The sequence below is a fragment of the Vombatus ursinus genome, unplaced genomic scaffold, assembly GCF_900497805.2.
Source record: "Vombatus ursinus unplaced genomic scaffold, bare-nosed wombat genome assembly UNPS02010822.1, whole genome shotgun sequence".
NCBI classification, from domain to species: domain Eukaryota; kingdom Metazoa; phylum Chordata; class Mammalia; order Diprotodontia; family Vombatidae; genus Vombatus; species Vombatus ursinus.
The window spans coordinates 4,044,440-4,065,606 of NW_020950600.1; the positions used below are offsets into that span (position 1 = coordinate 4,044,440).

Genomic DNA, 21,167 nt, shown 5'->3' on the forward strand with positions numbered 1-21,167 from the left:
ACACACTGGGGCTTCATTTTCCCTTCTCTTCTGGATCCCTCCCCTAGCTCTGATTCAAAGATGGCCCCAGCATTGCCAGGACCCCCCTACTCACAGAGTAACAATATCAGCATTGGCAGCCTGGACGGCTATGGCCAGCGGGTCCTGCTGGTCTTCATCCAATGCGTGCTGGTCAGCCCCACGCTTTAGAAACAGACAGACCTGTCTACAAGGGGGAGGAAGGTGAGGGGGCGTGGGGACACACAGCTCCCTTCCCTCGGTGCCGCCCCTCCCCCAGAGTCATCCAGCCCTTCTGTGACCAGTGCTCACCCCGTATGACCCAGGTAGGTGGCGTGATGGAGGGGTGCCCGCCCCCGGCTGTCTCTTTGGTTCACGTCGGCCCCGTTTTGGAGAAGGAATTCACAGATGATCAAGGAACCCTGGAAGAGAAGGAGAGAGTCATGCAGGATCCAGGAGCCCCACCTATTGGTTCCCCATCACTGTCAGGCAGCTTTGTGGCTCAGTGGATAGAACACCAGGCTTGGAGTCAGCAAGACCTGAGTTCAAATCCAACCTCAGACACTTACTATCTGTGTGACCCTGGGCAAGTCACTTAACCTGTCTGTACCGACCTCACAGGGTTGTTGTGAGGATCAGATGAGATATTTGTAAAGCCCTCAGCACAGTGCCTGGGGCATAGCAGGTGTGTAATAAATATTTATTCCCTTTCCTACCCTTCTCCCGCCCCACTCCAGTCACCAGTGGGTAGATAACGTCATTTTCCAATATCTGACTTCTTTAGGCTAGACCTAGGGGACCCCTGGAGGGCAAAGATTTGGCAAGTTTTTAAGTGTATGTGGGCATCAGATAACAGCATTAAACTATAAAAGGCAGTGTATCATAATGGGTAGAGAGCCAACCTTGGAGTCAGAAAGACCCAAGTTCAGATCTCAACTCTGACATACAGTGGGATCCTGAGCAAGTGACTTAACCTCTCAGTGCCCCAACCCTAACTCTCTAAGACTAGAAACTGCAGAAAAGATGGCAATCTGCATTGATTGAGGAGTGCTCTTTCCAGTCTTTGTCCTGATGGGGCAGCTAGGGGGCGCTGCAGCAGAATCAGGAACTCCTTCAGTCGTTTCAGTCCTGTCCGACTTTGTGACCCCGTTTGGGGCTTTCCTGGCAAAGATACTGGGATGGTTTGCCATTTCCTTCTCCAGCTCATTTTACAGATGAGGAAACTGAGGCAAACAGGGTGAAGTGACTTGTTCAGGGTCACACAGCTAGTAAGTGTCTGAAGCCATATCTGAACTCAGGGAGATGAGTCTTCCTGACTCCAGGCCTAGTACTCTATCCACTGGACCACCTAGCTGCCCCAAGTCAGGGAGATCTGGATTCAAATCTAGCCTCAGATACTTACTGTGTGGCCCTGGGCAAGTCACTTAACCGCTATCTGCCTCCGTTTCCTCATCTGTAAAATGGGCATAATAACAGTATCTACTGGGGCAGCTAGGTGGCCCAGTGGATAAAGCTCCAGCCTTGGAGTCAGGAGGACCTGAGTTCGAATGTGACCTCAGACACTTGACACTTACTAGCTATGTGACCCTGGTCAACTCACTTAACCCTGATTGCCTCACCAAAAAGCAACAAATAAATAAATAAAATAAAATAAAAAATAATAGTATCTACCTCCCAGAGTTTCGGTGAGGATCAAACAAGATAATCGTAAAGCATTTAGTACAGTGCCTGGCCCTGACACATAGTAAATGCTATATAAATGTTAGCTATAATAACAATAATTATTATTATCATTATTATTATTGTTATTGTTATTATTCCTATGGAACTATATGTTCTGTATGTGTATACATATGTATATACATATATTTACATATATAATATAATTTAGCTTTGATCCTTAGGGCAATAATGTCTTTAGCCTGGCATTCAAGGCTCTCCACAATCTAGCCCAACCTAATACCTCAGTTTCCTCAACTGTAAAATGAGGGTAATAATCGTTGCAATGAGGATCAAACGAAATAATTGTAAAGTGTTTAGCACAGTGCCTGACACATAGTAGACACTATATAAATATTAGATATTAGTAGTAGTCACAGTAGTATTCCTATATAACTATATGCTACATATGTATAATATAGTTTAGCTTTGATCCTTAGGGTAATGATCTCTTTAGCCTGGCATTCAAGGCTCTCCACAATCTAGCCCAACCTAATATAACACACAGCAACCCCTTGTACGTGGCAGGAATGCTTTCAGTGTACATGGAATTGAAATGAAGATGCTAAGAGCCTAGCCCTGTGCCTCAGGCTGAGTGGAGATGGGGAAGGGGGAGGCAGAAGAAGAAGATCTGGTTGCTGTCTTCAAGGAGACCTCTGTCAGGTTGAGGAGACCTATGGGACTCACAGCCATGGCCCATGGGCAGAGCAGCTCAGAGAGCACCCGGGTGGTAGGGTGGAGCGTCCAGGGCTTGGTTCCACATCCCAGGCAGTCAGGTCTCTGAGAGCCCAGGAGAACCAGAGCTCCCTGTGCCCCCTGCGGTAGTCAGAGAAGGCCTCCCGAGGATGGGCCGTGAAGGATGGGTAGGGCTGGGCTAAGCACAAACTAGAGGGAGCAGCCCCAGCCCAGGTGGAGAAGGGAGGCTGAGAGGTCATTGAGAAGTCTAGAGAGGCCAGAGAGGAGAGGGGTGAGGTCGCTCTGTGGACAAATTCTATGTCATCCTCTCTCTGCACAGTGGGGTGGAGGGGGTGCGAAGGGTGCGCCTTCCTGAGTGGGACCAGGGCAGGGGGAAGGACAAATAATCAGAGCAATGGGGGGCAGAGGGTCACCTTACACAAGGGGGGTCAAAGAAGGAAGAGACAGAAATGGAGGAAGCCAATAAGGAGGCTGTTAAAGCGCTCTGGGTGAAAGGCAAGGAGGCTCTGAACTGGGGGCAGTAGAGGCAGGGGGGATGGAGGGGTGGGGCTGTAAAGATCTGCCCTCCAACAGAACACAAGCCTCACCTGCTCCCTGAGGGCAGGCAGTGTTTCATGTTTGCCCCCCTACCACCAGTGCCAGGCAAACAGCAGGCGTTTAATAAATGCGCGCTGATTGATCGGTAATATTAGGTGGCACTAATATTAGATAGCACTTTAAGGTTTCCAAGATACTTTCTATACATCAGCATTTCTCAAAGTGTGGTCCAGGGGAACCTTTCCAGGGGGTCCATGAGGTCAAAACTATTTTCATAATAACATGAAGACATTCTGATTTCTATACAGTAAATAGCAATAGGTAGAACTCACAGCAGCACAAGTTCATTGGGAGGCTCTACAATCATTTTTAAGAATATGAAAGGATAATGAGATCAGAAACTTTGAGAATCACTATACATTATACTATTCAATCCTCCAAATAACCCTGTGAGGTAAGTGTTCTAATGAACCCCACTTTACAGATGAGGAAACTGAGGCATGTTGAGGTTAAGTGACTTGTCTGCGGTCACACTGCTGGTGTATGTCAGAGGCTGGATTTGGACCCAGGTCCTCTTGACCCCAAGCCCAGCGCTCTATTCACTCCACCATCACGTATGGCGACAAATCCTTGCCGTGGTGAGTTCCCAGCTCAGGTACAGGTCCTGAGGGTGATTTCGGAGGTAGGAGCCACCCGGGGGTCCCCACCACTCACCCCCAGCACTGCCTGGATCAGCGGTGTCTTGCTCTCATCCTCCTCATTGACCCAATTCACCTCGGCGCCATGGGCCAGGGCCTCCGCCAGGACGGGCAGATTTCTGGCTCGAGCCGCCCGGTAGGCCAGCAGCCCTGGGTGCAGTTCTCGACTGTCCTCGGGGTCCCAGGTCTCACGGTCACCCTCAGCACTGGAGCCTTCAGACTCTTCACCTTCTGGAAGAAGGGGAAGAAAGTGGGGTGAGGGAAACATTTTTCCTCACGACCAGAGAGCTCCTTCACACAAGGGAAGGGAAAGGGACCCTAGTCCCAGCCTGGAAAAATGACAGGGGCAGCACAACCAGGCAAAGGGGTCCCCAGTGCCTACAACATTGCTAAACAGATAGAGAAGTACAACCAGGGTAGGGCAATCTGGACTTTGTCCCAAGTCACTCAAATTTAACAGGTACATTTCTAGGGTGTATGTGCTTCCCAAAGGACAAGACCCCCAGACTTCAGGTCTTCCTCCCACTTTCCCTTCAGTGACCAGCCCTTCAGCAATGTGGAAATCTTGTGATAGGCAGAAATGCCTTCATCTCTCCATATCCCAGTTGGTCTCCCTCCCACCCACTCTCCTTCCTCCTCCCTGTCTCCTATATGCTAGGCACCAGGGTGCAATGCCTAGTTCCAGCTTTAAGCACCTGTATCTGAGCACCTGACCACTGCCTAGGCAATGGGGCCTCTGAAACCACAGGCAGGTGACCTTGGGGCCCTCTAGGTTCCCTCCCCTTCATCCCTGGTTGAAGGCTTGAAGCCCCCTCCCTAACTAACCCATGGACCTGCCCTGAGCAACACACACCTTCTTCCATGACACTGTCTACCACAGAGCCAAAGACCAGGATGTCCGAGCTCCCGTCTGTGCTGCCACCGAGGCCGCTGTCGCTGCTCAGACCTGTGGGGCCAATGGGAGATGGACCCAGGGGCCCTGAATACCAAGGGGCAAGGACCTGGAATGAATGGCATGCTGGGAGGCAGGGGATGTTTGCTCTTTTGCCTACTGGGCCTGCCCAGCAGGATGAAACCAGGGACTGGGATGGTGTCCCCAAAACTGGAAGAATAGGGGTCCATGGAAGCTTTTTCAGCTCAGCCCAGGCTTAGGCAAAAGGAAAAAGAAGGAAAGAGATGGCCCACTTAGGGCCCCAAAGCCTGAATCCAAGAGCCCTGATCTCACCCACCCTCTCCTCCAGACAGAAAGGGCTAGTGGTCCGGAGACTGAAGGGGGTTGCAGCAGGATCCCTTCTCCAACTAGGAGGGGAAAGAACCTGGGGGGGAAGGGAAATTGTGTTCCTCAGAGAACCATGAGCCCCAACATCCCCCCTGCCCACCATCCACAGAGTAGAAAGGAGCAAAAATAAAATGAAATTCTGTTTACTTATAGTTAAGTTTACTGAGTTAGGCCTTTGGTAAACAGGAGCATGGGAGACTGGATAGGCGAGGGTAAAACGAGCAGATGTAAGGGGTGTACATGGAGATGAGGAGACATACACTCATTCAACTAAGGCAAGACCAGTCTTGTTCCAGGGGCACAGAGATCCACAGTGAGGGTCAGACAGACAGACAGACACACCTCCTGCTATGGGGAGCTGGGGGTGGGGTGAGGATGGCAGAAAAGGGCCCTGACTCTACACTACGTGCCTCTCTATCATCCACGATCCCCATCAAGGCCAGGACAGACCGAGGTCAGAGAGCCCTGCTGATGTCTGGGAAGGGAAGGGAAGGCTGATGGGAGGGAAGGGCTAGCTCTCCTCAGGGACCCTCTCTTGGTCACCTGAAACGTGGGGCTCTGAACTCAAGGTTTGCTAAGAACTCCCCTTCCCATCCACACCACTGGTCCTAAGTTGTTTAGTTGGCTGGTGCCTTGTGTGGGAGGAAAAGGCCCACAAGCTCAGTCTCCATCTGGGTTTGGGTCTTACATTATAAGAATCACTTCTGCTCTCTATTTACCTTATCCCAAACATAAAGCACTATTTAAAGAGCAGGCTGAGTTCTCCCCATTCCCATTGGGGTGCCATGGCCCCTTTAGGCTTTCTCGCCTTCCCCTGTCCCTGTTCCCCAAGTCCGACAGCCTTCCCAACAGCTCTAGGGAAAAAGGTCTGTACGAAGTGGGGACCTAGGGCAGGATGCAATGTAGCTCCCATTAGTAGCAACCCACCACACATTGGTTTAGAACCTTGGCTAGCTCCTGGCCTCCTCCCCTCTCTCCTTCACCTCCCATTATCACCAAACACCACCACCTCTGGTCTAGGCTCAGCAGTTCTTTTTGCTTGTAATGCCCTCCCCGGTTACCCTAACAGAACTCCTCCTTCCAGCTAAGGCTCTAGAGCCCTAAAAAACCTACTTCCAAGCCCCCAGATCACAGTACTCTCTTTCCTGGGATCAAAGGATGATAGATCTAGAGCTGGCCTCTCAGGGGTCATCTAGTCCCACTCTATCATTTTACAAATGAGGAAGCAGTTCCACTGAGGGGACATGAATTGTCCAAGGTCACAACGGTAAAGAGCAGAGCTGAGATTGAATCCGGCTCCCCCGACTTCAAATCCTGCTCTTTCCATAATGTACCAGCGGGGGCAGCTAGATGACGCAGAGGATAGAGCACCGGCCCTGGATTCAGGAAGACCCGAGTTCAAATTCGGCCGCAGACACTTGACACTTACTAGCTGTGTGACCCTGGGCAAGTCATTTCACCCCGTTGCCTCGCCAAAAAAAAAAAAAAAGTAAAAACCATAATCTACCAGTAGCTATAGTTAGACTCAGCCCTGCTCCAGGGGGTACATGAGGAGAATCTAGAAAGTCCTATGCACTCCCTCAAGTCCCTCCCAGTCTCTTCAATTCTCCTTGCCTCCCCAGGGTAGATTCCTTCCAAGCCTCCTGATTCCAACCCAGGGCTCCAAGCTGAGACAGAACAGTAGGCTAGCCACCATCTAGGTGAATCATCAGAGGGCAGAGACTTAGAAGCAAATTTGTAACCCAGGAGTAGATAAAAAGTATTCCTTTGTTATCCTAGTGGAATGTCTTTAGTGATTGGTCTCAGAGATAGGGAATGTGGAAAAACTCGCTCTAGGGTCAAGAAATAAGTCAAAGAGCACGAAGGGAAAAAGAGACAAAGGTCCACTTGGCCCCAGAGCCTGGCCTCTCCTCCCTCAACTCTCAAAACTGTACTGTTCCTAGCCCTGCCCTCCCTTTTCTGACTGTGTCTCTTCAACTTGGCATCAGCTGTCGCCACTGCAGTCAAGGCCACTTGGCTGTCAAGTGGACCGCTGATTTGTACCCCCAAATGAAGAAAAAGCAGGGAGAAAACCACTATACTTCCTGTTGGGGTCATCTTCCCAGGGCTCAATCCAGGCCCAGCCTGGAGCAGGGCAGATGGGAGGGAGGGAGGCCTGGTGGCCACAACTCTCTGCTGGCTACTCTACCACTGAGGACAGAGGAGGCTGATTCAAACTAGCTCCTGACCAAAGATGACGAGGGAATGCCAGTCAGTCATTAGGCTCCGAGCCTGAGAAGCTGTTGGTTTTGACTGAGAAACTATAGCTCATATGTCCCCCCAGTCACAAAACCTTCAGCCCAGAAGTTTGGCCTTGTCTTATCACCTTGTCTTGTCACCTCAGCACTCTGGTGGGTCTGTGTTCTCACCAATCTGAGTATTTCCCCCAAAGGTGCAGATCACAATCTATCCATCCATCCATCCCTGCCCATCCTGTAGTACTCTTGGGATAGCAAAGTGGACAAGTGGCTAGGGGCCTAGACTTAGGAAGGCCTGAGTTCAAATCTGGCCTCAGGCACTTACTTGCTGTGTGACCTTGGGAAAGTCTGCCTCAGTTTCCCCAACTGTAAAATGGGGATAATATAAAGGCACACCTCCCCCCTAGGGCTATTGTGAGGATCATCTGAGATAATAATTGTAAAGTGCTTTGGAAATCTTAAAGTGCTGTGTAAATGCTAGTTGTTGTTATTATTATTATTATTATTTCTTCACCAAAGGCTGGTTTACCCCATCTACTGAGGCCTTCCTGTATTTCTCTCGACATTTGAAGGATATTGATGAATCACAGAAACTGTCCTTTGATCTTCCCTTGCTTCTGCCTATTAGACTTACATTTTCAGATGGATTTGTGATCTCATTCATTCAGGAATTCCCCCCAGTGATGCACCTTCCACCCTGAATGACTTGTTCAGCTCTTCCCATAAGTTCACCAAGGAGGGGGGCATGGAGGACACCCAATGTGCTGACATCCTTCTTGGATTTCCCCTCCCATCAGAAGTGCACCAATGCCATGTGACTAGGATGTCAAATAAAGACACCCTTTATTCCTGTCCTCCTTCTCAACACAATAAGGAATAATCTTTCACTAAGAAGCATCAGGTCCTGGAGGACAGAGTCTGCCTTGGAGTCATGGAGACGTGGATCTGAGCCCAGCCACTGAGCCAGCCTGGCTGTGAGACCCTGGGCAGGTCATTTAACTTTTCAGTGCCCTGGGCAACTCTTGAAGACTGTAAGTTGTGGACAAGCTGCCAATCTGCATTAGTGAAGGGTGTTTTCACACATGGTGAATTCCCTGGCACCGATGATATCAGAAGATGAAGAGAAGAACAGTTGATTTCCCCTATACCTCCACTGATTGAGGGCCTCATCATGGCACGGACGTGACTCTGGGTTCCCAAGGCTCTGGCCACAGAGCGCAAGGTCTGGTAGTGATGCCCACCTGATGCGGTGCTGGCCCCGTTGAGGACTGACCCATGGCCTGCATCAGGTGGGCATCACTACGGCAACGACCGTAAGGCAAGCATTGTCCCCATGGACAAACTCATGGGGACATGGGATCCCAGATCTAGGACCAGAAGAAGCTTCTGAGGCCATGAAATCCAACCTGCCCATTCTACCCATCTGAAAACAAGCCCAGGGAGAGGGGGAGTGACCTGCCCGAAGTCAGACAGGTAATAAACACAAGAGGAAGGATTTGAATTTGGGCATTCTAACTCCAGAGTTGGTGCTCTTCCAATTGTACCAGGATTCACATCCAGTTCTGGCTCTAAGGTCCATTGTCCCTACATAGGAGACCTCAACTTTCCCCTCAGAGCTAGATAAATCTAACCACAAAATAGGCAGGACATAAGTTAAGGAGGTGAATAGAATTTCAGAAAAGTTAGATATGATAAACCTCTGGAGAAAACTGAATGGGGATAGAAAGGAATATACCTTTTTCTCAGGGATATATGGCACCTACACAAAAACTTACTATGTATTAGGGTGTAAAAACCTCACAATCAAATGCAGAAAGGCAGATATATGAAATGCATCCTTTTCAGATCATGATGCAAAAAAATTACATTTAATAAAGGGCCATGGAAAGATAGATTAAAAATTAACTGGAAACTAAATAATCTAATCCATCTTCCCTACATTGACCTAGCCATCACCCTCAACCCCATAAGTTGCCTCCTTGAAATACTGGAACCAGGAGTTCTAGCTTAGGTGCTCTTGGGGTGATATCTCTACAGATCTCTGGAGTCATCACAGCCCATCCCAGTTCCACAATCCCATTGAGCAAAGTGCTTCCTTGGAACAAGCAAAGTTCTAGCCTGAGATTGTTAGCCAGGGAAGGCAGGGTGGGGTAGGGACGTGGGATGGGGCATGGGAGACACTGGAGTGGAGGAAGTGACTGTCCCCCTCTCTCTCTCCCTCCCTCCTCTCCGTGCAGGCCATTGCTCCGAGATTACCTTACCTCCGGCCGGGAGGCACGCCTCGGTGCCCCCGGGGCCCAGGCCACTGTCCCACTGACCAGCTGCTGGGGGGGCCTGCGCAGACATGTGGCCAGCACCTATGAGGAAGGTGGATGGAACAGGACGGGGATTAATGGGGCAGAGCTCCTGGAAGCCAGAGGGGGATGGGCAGGAGCCCACAGTATCCCCCAATCCCCAGGGTGGAGTCGGGGTGCCAGGGATCTAAAGGAGGGGAAGTGGATCAGGACCTGTCCTGACCACAGACATGTCACCCCAGTCCTAGCTCTGGATCCCTCAAGTAGCTACATCAGAGGCCCCAATCTCAAGAGACAGCATAGAAGGTGGAAACAGAAGGAAGGGGAGGGAGGGGGATGAGCTGTGTTGCTCCCACCCAACCGCTCACCCTCTCACTTACTTCTTGGTCCTGCCCCAACTGCTCCTGTGTCAAAGTAGGAGAAGAGTGAGTCCAGCTCATCTGGACAGAAGAGAGAGTCACGTCGAAATTTCCGTTCCAAAGTGCTGGCTGAGGGGGCAAGGGAGGGGGAGGGGTGTGAGGGTGCTGCAGAGCATCCCCACCCCCCACAAGGCCTCATGCACCTGAAGCTATCAGGCCAATACCCTAGGTCTCCCCCACCTCACCCCCTCAAAGCCACGGCTGAAGGCAGAGGCTGAAAGAGAGACGGAGGCAGTGAGAAAGCCTCCGGTTCCATCAGTGAGTCACATGGGCACCAACATTATGGCTTCCTCCACACTCTTCTTGCATAAAATTTTAAAGAGGTGGAGAGAGAGTCTTAAAGTAATGCTCCCAAGCTCAGTCTTACAGTTGCCCCCCTCTCCCAGCCTAAGATCTAGGCTCTGATGGGGCCTCTGAGGGATGTCTGAAGAAGCTGTGGTAACAGATTAGGAGGGGATTTAGAGATGTCCTCCATCCCAACCCCTCACTTTACAGGGGCTGAAACGGATCCCCAGAGAGGAAGGTGATGGCCCCAGGGTCACACGACTAGCTAGAACCTGGCTCACCTAACTCCAGACAATCCAGCTCTTTCCACCACAGAATGCTGGCCTCAATCTCACCCGGCATGGAATGTCAGAAAACCCTGATAACACTTCCCTCTCCCAGGAGACCCTTCCCTTGAGGATATGACTCAACCTTGAACTTTCCTATATTCTCAGTCTGGGGAGGGGGGAGTTCTGGGTTTAAAGGGAAGAGATGAAGTAAGTTGTGTGGGGAGATGCCAAGGAGACAATAGATGGGGAGGTTCACTTGACAAAAGATGCAGAGGAGACTTGGGCCAGGCGACTTGCACAATTTATGAGCACAAAAGCCAAGGGAGGAGGGCAGGAAAGATTTGGGGTCTGAGGGTCCCCACCTGATGACAGCACTGCGGGGGAGATGGTGGCAGGCTCTTGCCGAAGCTGGCGTCGCATCCTGGGGACGCGGGGAGAACTCTGGTGCCGTCGACATTTCTTCATGCTCCATCGCCGGGGCTTGGCCTCTCCCCCACCAGCCGTCTCAATGGCTTCAGCCCCAGCCCCTGGAAGCTTCTTCAGGAACTTTCTCTCTACATATTTGACCTTGATCCAAGCTTCCTTGTCTTGCCTGGGGAGGAGAAGGGGAAGGTGAGGGTGAGAATGCACGCCCAAAGGCTGTAACAAACAGCTCTACCATGATCCCAACCTCTGGTCCCTGGAGTCCCCCTGCTCTGATGGCCTCATGACCCTCAAGTCCTGGGTTTCGTCAATAAATCCCTGACTTTTAACTTGTTTACATGTCATCTCCCCATAGGAGAATAGGGTAAATTCTGCGAGGATGGAGACAGTCTCTATTTTTCTCTTTCTATCCCAGGGTCTAACACAGTAAATAGTAAATGGTAAGTGCTTAATAAATTCGTATTCATTCTAAGCTGACCCTGGGCCCTCCACACTCCTCTATCCCTCTAATTTCTGACCCCACCTTCCCATCTCAACAAACCATGATCCTCTTGTTCCATCCCTTATCGGTCTCTAAATCCAATCTTCCGTCCCCCTCCCCTGACCTGCATCTCCTGCATCTCCTTAACCCATGACCTTACTTCTCTATCCCTCCCATCCCTGACCACATTTCCTCTGAGCCCCCATCTCTTCCATCTCCCACCTCCTGACCTCACCCCCACATCTTCCTAGACTCCTCCATTTTCCCACCCATGACCCCATCCTCCATCCTCTCAACTTCTGAACTCACTCTTTATCCCCCCAACCCATGACCTCATCCCTACATCTGCCTAAACTCTAAGATCATTCCTCCATCCTTCTGCCCATGACACTACTCCTCTATCTCCTCTTTCATGACCTTCTATCCTTTTGCTCATGTCCCCTTCCCTCTATCTTTGATGCCACTCCAAGCTCTCAACATCTGAGCCCACTCTTCCATCCCCCTGCCCATGGCCTCCATCCCTACACCCTCCCTCTACCTATGACCTTGTCCCTACATTTTTCTACCCATGAATCCATCCCTCTATCTCTTTACCCATGATATCATCCCTCCATCTTCCCAGTGTGAGTTCAATCATTCATCCCTTTGCTATGACCCCAACTCTATATCTCTGTAACCTCTGACCGTGCCCTTCCATTTCCCTCAACCCCTAACCCCAACCCCCAACCCCAGTTCATCCATCACCCTATCATTTGACCTACTGACCTGGGACTGGAGGCTGTTGGCTTCTGGAGCCCCAGTTCCTCACACTGAGCCTCATAGATCTGGTTCACAGTGCTATTCCCAAGCTCACACATCAGCTGGTAGGAGGTTAATAGGATTAAGCTTCATCAATAGTTCTGATACACAATCCCAACACACACACATATACACACATACACATGCACACATACACACACACATATACATGCATACACGTGCACACATACACACATATACACATACACACACATACACACACATATACACACATACACTCACACACACATACACAAACACACACACACATACACACGCATATACACACATATACACACATACACACATACACACACTCACACACACACACATACACACATATATATACACATACACACGCACACATGCACACCCACATGCACACATATACACACATACACACACATATACACACATGCACACATACACACATATATACACACACATGCACACACATATACACACATACACACTCACACACATACATACACACATATACACACATACACACACACTCACACACACACACACACACACACACACACTCACATATCCCGCTGTAGGGACGACACTCACCTTCAGCAGCTCTGGCTCCCATGAGTCCAGTGTCAGGGACCGGACCTTGGAGCAGTGGACCCCCAGACTCCTGGGTTACAGGGAAGGAAGGGGAAAAAGTGGAGTCAGGGAAGGGGTAAAGTTCAAACCCAGCCTCCCCAGCGCTGACCTAGGATAACCCTCAGCCACATATGGCTTAGCTAATGTGAGACTTTTACCCTAGGTTGCTCATCTCCGCGGTCACATCAGCCCAAGCTGGAAGTGATTAGCAAAGGAAATCTGTTCCCAGACTAAATTCTCATGATGCATTCCAAAGCCAGATGAAAATGATTTGGGGATTATCCCAAGCTTGCTCGCTATAGAGATTACTCAGACTGCTGCTCTCTCCACTCCGCAAAGGCAGATGAAGCTGCACGAATCCTCCTGAATGCTTAAAGGAACTCGAGGCTGCCAGGGACCCCAGCCCTGCCTGGACATGAATCCTCTCTACAGTGTCCCAGCAGTCATCCAGACTTCTGAGAGACCTTCAGGGAGGGGAAACTGCCTCCCTTCCAAAGGAGCTAGCTGCTGCCAAGGTTTTCCACATATTGAACTAAGATCTGTTCATCTGCAACTCCTCTTCCCCACCTCCACCACTGTGGAGGGGGCGGGGGGGTGTGTGACGGGGAGTATCCTAGCTCTTCCCTCATCCTCAACAGTCCTTCAAACACTTGAAGACAACATGCATGCCCCGCCCCCAAGTTGTTTCTTCTACAGGCCCAATCCTTGGGCCCCTGGTTGTGGATGCACTTTAGCTTATTAATGTCCTTTCAAAATTGGAACATCCAGCCAATCCACTGGGGCATGGCTGAACAAGTTGTGGTACATGATGGTGATGGAATATTACTGTGCTATAAGAAATGATGAGCAGCATCGTTTCAGAAAAAATTTGGAAAGACATGAACTGATGCAAAGTGAAGTGAGCAGAACCAGAACATTGTACACAGTAACAGCAATACTGAACAATGATCAACTGTTCTCAGCAAGACAATTCCAAAGGACTCATGATGGAAAATGCTGTCCGCCTCCAAAGAGACAACTGATGGAGACTGAGTGCAGATGGAAGTAGACTATTTTTCTACTTTCTGTATTTTTTGTGTGTGTTTTTTTCCTTTCAGGTCTGTGTCTTCTTTTGTTTTTGTTTTTGTTCTTTTTGTTTTTTTGGGTTTTTTTGGCAAGGCAATTGGGGTTAGGTGACTTGCCCAGAGTCACACAGCTACTAAGTGTCAAGTATTTGGTCTGAGACAAGATTTGAACTCAGGTCCTCCTGACTCCAGGGCCGATGCTCTATCCACTGTGCCACCTACCTGACCCTGTCTTCTTTCACAACATGACAAAGATGGTAATATGTTTTGCATGATTGAACACATATAACCTATATCAAATCGCTTACTGTCTCAGGGAGAGGGCATGTGACGGAGGGAGAGAGAAAATTTGGAACTCAACTTTTAAAAAAATGCATGTTAAAATTGTCTTCACACATAACTGGGGGGGAAAATGTAAAAATGTAAATATTATTAAAAATATAAAAATGAATGAATGAATGAATGAATAAGAAGTTGGGGCATCCAGAACTGAACAGGGTGATGATGATGATGATGACTACTTTGTGCCAGGCACTATGCTAAGCACTTAAAAATACCATCCCATTTGATCCTCATAACAATCCTATAAAGTAGGGACCATTACTATTCCCATTTTACAGTTGAGTAAACTGAGGCCAACAGAAGTTAAGTGACTTGCCCAAGGTTACATAGCTAGAAAGTATCTGAGGCTAGATTTGAACTCAGCTCTTCCAGACTCCTCTATGCCACCTAGCTGCCTATATGCTATCGGATGCTACAGATGTGTCCCGACCAGGGCAGAGGACAAAAGTAAGACCTCCCTCCCTCTGTATACTCTGACTTTCAATGCAGCCTGAGATCAAGGAGAGGTCAGTCCATGGGATACCTCAATCTGTCCCTATATCCTACCCTTAGGCTTAGAGTAAGCCTCGTATCATCCCCTGAGGCCCTTAACCAGGGATTTCCAGTCCCGCTTCTGGGGTTCTTGTGGCCCCAGGCCAGAATATGAATCAGTGTGATACAGTGGATAGAATGCTACACCTGGAGTCACCAGGAACTGGGTTCATATTATCCCTCAGCCACTTACCAGCAGTGTGACCCTGGACAAGTCACTTTACTACTTTGAGACCAGGTCTGTACATCCCCAAAGAAGGATAATAAATCCCACAGGATTTGCCCCACAGTGTTAATAGGAGGTGGGTCCAGTGAGATTATGGACCTAAAGCAATTTGCAAACTGCAAAGTGTTACATCAACATGCATTATTTGTCATTATTTTACCCACAGTCTTGACCTGAGTCTCCTCAGGCTCCTACCCCAGAGTCCCAGCCATGATGCACTCAGCTCACATCTCCAGTGCCAGGTTATTGAGTATTTAGTTCAGTGGGGATGGAGTGCTGGGAAGGTCTGCATTCAAATCCCAATGACCCTGGGCAAGTCCCTTCACCTGAGCCTCAGTTTCCCCATTCACAAAATGAAGATAATACCTGGGATGCTTCCTGGGTCCCTGAGGTCCTAGAGTCCCCATCCCTGGCCCTGATATTCTGGAGGCCTCTGCTTTGAGGTCCCAGCCTCGGCCCCGATGTCCCTCAGGCCCCAGCCCGGCCCTGAGTCCCCTGCTCCCTCCCTCCCCACATACACACCTGTGGATGCCCGAGCACTCGATGCACAGCAGGATACCTAGGTTGATGCTGGCCCAGCGGGGGTCAGGCTGCCCACAGTCACAACACTGACCGTTGCCCGCCACACTTTGCACCCGCTGGAGGATGCCCTCCCCCTTGCTGCTTCGATCCCTGGTGTCCGGGGCGGAGTCGATGCTGCTGGTGGATGGGGATGCTGTTCGGTCCAGTCTCTAGGAAGGGAGAAAGCTGGAGATGACACCTGGGCCTGGGTATCCTCAGCAGGAATCCCCACCCCCATACCCGAAGACAGTGACCATACTGGGATGTTGCACTACCAGATGTGGCCAGCAGATGGCAGGGCAACCCCACTGTGCTGGACCCTGGAGGGGCTGGCCGTCTCTAGACCCAGCCTCACCTCGATGTAGTAACTGTCGGGGCTTTCCCGGTAAGCCGAGGCAATGCTGGCCTGGACTGCCTGAACCCAGGCCTGGCGAAGCTTCTCTGAGTCAGCCTGTAGCATGCAGCTCCTGGGGAGGAGGGATCAATGTTGGGACAAGGGAGCCAAGTTCCCAACTCTCTCCCCAGAGCCCCTCCTTTCATACAAGGTTCCCCCAAAGTGACTCCAAAGACAGTCAGTTGGAGTAGAAAACCCCCCCCCCCACATCTGGAGAAGAAGGTTGCTATCACTACCCTCCCCACCACTGGAACCTCCTCCCTCCCCAGCCAGGATCCAGGCCCCTTACTTTGTAGGAGAGACCACCTCGAAGCAAAACCTCCTCTCTATGTCCTCACACGGCTTCACAGTGCAGAGCCGGAGATCATCAACCACCACAGTCAACCCATCCTAGAGGGATGGACCCATTGAAAGCCCAAACTCACAAAGCACCCTTTCCCAGGCCAACCCTTGGCTGGCCAGAGCGCTGGCCCACTGAATCCTAAGCCCAGCACTGACTACTCAGCCTGGATCCTGACCCACTAACCATGGCGCCAGATACTGACCCCCTGACCACTCAGCCCTGGAACTCTTACCCACTGATGAGAAATAATAAGAAAGTGTTATGTCACATACATATATGGCATATAATGCATTATAAATATTATGTGTTATGTGTATTACATACATGTACGTTATATGTGTAACCAGCAATTAAGGTTCACAAACTATTTCACATATGTTATCTCATGTGATTTACACCATAATCATAGCCCTGAGACCACTCAAGAGGAGAGAGAAAAGAATGGACCTCTTTCTGGGGGGAAGAAATAGTGGGGCCCTAAGCCCCTGGACACCGGACTTCAAGGGATCAAGAGGGAGGAGAAGAAACCCTCCCCCCATCCTCTCCTCCCCTCCTCCCCAGCCTCAGCTGTGCATTGTGGGATGGGAATAACCAGAAATGCTCCAGACCCATCATGCCAGCAGCCCTAGCCTCCAGTGGCTCAGTTCCTGCCCACTCACCTTAAGTTTCTTCTGGTAGACCAGTTGGCTATTCTGGATGGAGAACCATCTCCTACAAGAAGGAGTATTGACATATTGAAAGAGTCACGGCCCAGAATCACCATCCTCCCTAGAACCTGCCTGGCCCCTGCCGTCTCCTCCTTTGGAGACCTCACAACATTCCTAAAGCAAAGTCTCTCCTCCACTTTTAGTTAAACTAAAACTCCTGTTTGGTATTTAAAAGTCCTTCCCATTCTGGCTCCAAGCTTTTTTTTCCAGGCTCCTTACACATTACTCCCACTGCCCCAGGCTTTGCTCCAGCCAGACCAGCCTTCCTGTTCACCACATACAACATTCTAGCTCAAACTTCCCTGCCTTTGCACGAGCTATTCTCCCTGCTTGGAATGTCTTCCCTCCCCCCACCCTGAATTCTTAGAACCCTGGCTCCCTTCTAGACTCAGCTCAAGCTCCTTTAAGAATCTCTCCTGAGCCCCCTGCTAGTTAGCACCTTCCCCCATCTGAATATCTTTTTTGGTATCTATCCTGCATTTATCTTCCAACATGCTATATTCCCCAGTAGAATGTAAACTCCTTGAGGGCAGGGGCCATTTTGTTTTTGCATTTGTATGCACTTATTGAATGCCTGTGGGGTGACTCATTGATTTCCCCATACCCCCCCCTTCTCTTCCACCACTTTCACTCCAACTCTCACCGATTCCATGTCTTAAAGGCATTGCTGGCTCTCTTGAAGAGGTATCCCTCCATGACCACGCCATTGGGAGCATCTACGTCAAACTCCACCTTGGATTCATCATAGGAGAAGTCCTGGTGGAGTGAGAGGAAGGAGTGAGAGGTCAGAGAATGAGAGGAGAGGTACCTCATCCTTTTCCTCTTAGCCACCATGCTCTCCCCCACATGCATATTCAAATGACCAAAATACCATCACCTCCAAATCAATAGATTCAATCCTTCCCTTCCCAGAAGGGGAGAGAAGGGGCAACTGGGGGGTGTCCATGGTACTGAAACCAGGTTCCTGTTCCAATCTAAAGACCTCAGTCACCACCTCCTCCCATCTATCTCCTCCCCAGGGGCCTCAGCATAACAGGCAAACTCACCTGCAGCAAAGTCTGATGTTAACAGGTTCCCGGAGGGCAAGAAAGAAGAGAAAAGGAAAGTGAGTGAAGGGTCTCCTCAGAGATGATAGCTCCCAACTCTATCCAGCCTTACTCCCACGGAACATCTTCCTAATAATAGTGCCCTCAAATCCCCAAGCCGGCAACTACACATTAGGAGGCCAATCTTTCCCTATTCCTCCCTTAAAGCTTTGTAAAAAACTTGGAAGTGTCCTTAGATATTCAGTTCACAACCACCACCATTTGACACACAGAAAAACAAGTTAGGAGGTTAAGTGGCCTTCCTGAGGTCACACAGGAATCCAAGTCTTTTGCCTCTTAGTTCAACGTTCTTTCCTCCGCATTAAAGGATTTCATAGAGGAATGACCATAACTGCAATCCCTCACATTTGTACACACTGAGTACCAGACAGGGGAGCTGATTCACCCAGCATCACACAGTAAGCCATTGGCAGAGCTGCAGCCACACCACAGGTGTTCTGACTCCCTCCAGGTGAACACTCTTTCCACAATCCCCTCATCACCTCCCCAAAAAGCCACAGTGATGTTGAGCACTGAGGTCCCCCTGTGCTACACAACGATGAAACTCCCCCCAGAGAGGTCATTCTTTGGTCTTTGGTACTTCACCAAGAGGTGACTGAGCCCCGCCCTTCTCACCTAAAATACCCCACCCCTGGCCTGAGGGCATGTCGTATCAGTAGCGAGTGGCAGACCTGGGATTTGATTCAGGCCCTGAGATTCCAAATTCAGCGTTGTTTCCACTGTGCCATGGGTCAAGAAGTACTTGCTTATGTCTAATTTAAGGGCCTCCTACTTTGTCTGCCATTGATAGAGGTAGAGAAGAAGGAGTCACTTTCCTCTTTGGAGATTTCAGTAGGTGGAAGGTAGTGCCACCTATTGGTGGGGCAGCTATGTCAAAGACATGTCAAAGACTCCTGGGTGACCTTTATTGACCTTGGGATTTCTCAGTTACATCCAACTCTGTGTCCCCATTTGGGGTTTTCTTGGCAAAGATACTAGAGTGGCTTGCCATTTCCTTCTCCTACTCATTTTACAGATGAGGAAACTGAGGCAAACAGGGTTAAGTGACTTGCCCAGGATCGCACAGCTAGTAAGTGTCTGAGGCTAGATTTGCACTCAGGTCTGACTCCAGAGCCAGTGCTCTATCCACTGTGCCACTTAGCTGCCCCACCAATAGGTGGCACTACCTTCCACCTACTGAAATCTCCAAAGAGGAAGGTGACTCATTCTTCTCTGCCTCTATCAATGGCAGACAAAGTAGGAGGCATTTAAATTAGACATAAGCAAGTACTTCTTAACCCATGGCACAGTGGAAACAACGCTGAATTTGGAACCTCAGGGCCTGAATCAAATCCCAGGTCTGCCACTCACTACTTACACAACCTTGGCAAATCACTTGATCTCTCTGGGTCAAGGTTTCCTCATCTGAAAATGACAGAGTTGGACTAGAAACCCTCTGAGGTCCCTTCTAGTTCAATAAATACAGTCAGGGGTGTGCTGACCCCAGTAAGGCTGGCTCACAAGAGCTGATTGTTAAATTTTCAGTGTATGCATTTGCACCCTGGACATCAGCAAATGCTACAAATAAGGGCTTGATTTGTTGGCCTGTTGATTTTTCAGACTTAAGAAAGTGATGGGGGAAATGTTAGCAACACAGACTAAACTTAAAAGTGTGCTGTGTGCACATTTTTTTTTGGAAAGCCGGTTGTTAAACATTGACCAGTATATTCCTGTCAGTCTTATGACCTGGGAGGAACAGTTAGACCTGGGTGCAGAGTCTGGGAAGATGTCTGAAAAAGTAGATGGAATTGATCACAATCTATTGAATCGGGGGGAAGCCCTGATCAAGAGCAGGGTGATAGCCCCTCATGGCTAGCCTTGGCTGGCAGATGGTCTGATCTCTCAGAGGCTTCCCAGGAGAACCCATGGGAAGGTCACTACTTCCATCTTGAAAACCTCGAGTTCCTGCCCAGCTTCCCCTTTGAAAAGGGCTACTGGGGGTGCTGACAGTGGAGGGATTCAAAGAACCTGAGGGAGTCGTAAAAACGACAGACTTTTCCATCTCTAGACATCACTGGGTGCCAGAATAGGGACCTTGGAGAGGAAGAGATCATAGATCTAGAACCATAAAGGACCTTAGAAATCACTGAGTCCAATCCCCTCACATTGCAGACAAGGAGACTGAGGCCCCAGAAAGGTCAAGTGATTTTCCCAGAATTGCGTAACTTGTAAGTGTTGGAGGAGGGATTTGAACCCAGGTCTTCCTGGGTTCTAGTCCTAGTGCTCTACCCTGCCGTACCACACTGAGGGGCTAACAGGAGGATAGCTCACAGAGAACAGCTGGCCAGCTGCGTGTAAGGACAGGAGCCAATAGGACAGATAGGAGAATGGCCACTACCCCCCAAAGTGACATTTCTAGCAACTCTCTCTCAGCCCCTCCCCTGGCCCTGGGGGAACGGAAGGGGGAAGAAGAGGAAGTGGGGGACAATGTTACAAAGTGAGGAGCCCACAGAGCCTATCCCGGGCACAGACACAGAGAACTCAGTCTCTAAAGAATCTCAAATACCTAGGCCTGGCAAAGCTTAATTATCTACAGAAAAACAAAACCAAGAAACATCTCCCCAAATCCATCTGTGGCTTCAACTAAACCCAACAAATTAAGCATTTCCTACGTGCCAGGCACTATGTCCAGATGCTGAGGACACAGAGACAAAAATAAAACAGTTCCTGCCCTCAAAGAGCTTCCGTTCTGCTGGGGGAATGGGGATGGGGAGGGGAGGGCCACACATCATATACCCAAGTTCAATGACATTGAGGAGAGAGTGAGCACTAGCAACGTGGGAATGGGGCAGAGAAGACAGGATCTGAATTAAGTCTTAGAGAAAGAGAAAGCAAAGGCAAAGATAAGGATGAAACATTCCAAGTGTGGAGAATTTGGGCAATGCATTGCACAGGAGTTGTGTTGTATTTGGGGGTCTGGCTTGGCTGGAAATCAAGTTGTACAGAGGGAAGTAATGTGAAAGAAGATGAGAAAAGAAGGTAGGAGCTAGATTGTGAAGGTCTAAAATGCCAGGCAGAGATTGTGTATTTTATCTTAGAGGTGATAGGGAGCCATTGAAGGTCCTCGAGCACGGGAGTGACATGGTCAGAACATGAAGATTATTTTG

General features: G+C 49.6%; 1 protein-coding gene across 7 annotated transcripts in view; it reads right to left on the reverse strand.

Annotated features, from left to right (window-relative positions):
- Nucleotides 1-21,167, reverse strand: part of ACAP3 (ArfGAP with coiled-coil, ankyrin repeat and PH domains 3) — a 67,460-nt gene that overhangs the window by 6,419 nt on the left and 39,874 nt on the right. For 3 of the 7 annotated variants that reach the window (XM_027855429.1, XM_027855434.1, XM_027855431.1), the window contains 14 exons: nucleotides 17,962-17,973; nucleotides 17,559-17,671; nucleotides 16,868-16,919; nucleotides 16,155-16,255; nucleotides 15,827-15,938; nucleotides 15,433-15,641; nucleotides 12,709-12,778; nucleotides 12,100-12,194; nucleotides 10,793-11,022; nucleotides 9,838-9,945; nucleotides 4,501-4,593; nucleotides 3,664-3,878; nucleotides 310-419; nucleotides 95-205 (listed from right to left, as the gene is read on the reverse strand). In XM_027855429.1, coding sequence (XP_027711230.1) covers nucleotides 95-205; nucleotides 310-419; nucleotides 3,664-3,878; nucleotides 4,501-4,593; nucleotides 9,838-9,945; nucleotides 10,793-11,022; nucleotides 12,100-12,194; nucleotides 12,709-12,778; nucleotides 15,433-15,641; nucleotides 15,827-15,938; nucleotides 16,155-16,255; nucleotides 16,868-16,919; nucleotides 17,559-17,671; nucleotides 17,962-17,973 — 1,631 coding nt within the window. Of the gene's footprint in view, nucleotides 1-94; nucleotides 206-309; nucleotides 420-3,663; nucleotides 3,879-4,500; nucleotides 4,594-9,241; nucleotides 9,521-9,837; nucleotides 9,946-10,792; nucleotides 11,023-12,099; nucleotides 12,195-12,708; nucleotides 12,779-15,432; nucleotides 15,642-15,826; nucleotides 15,939-16,154; nucleotides 16,256-16,867; nucleotides 16,920-17,558; nucleotides 17,672-17,961; nucleotides 17,974-21,167 lie in introns of those variants that run through there. The other 4 variants (XM_027855433.1, XM_027855430.1, XM_027855432.1 and 1 more) reach the window with 4 other exon arrangements.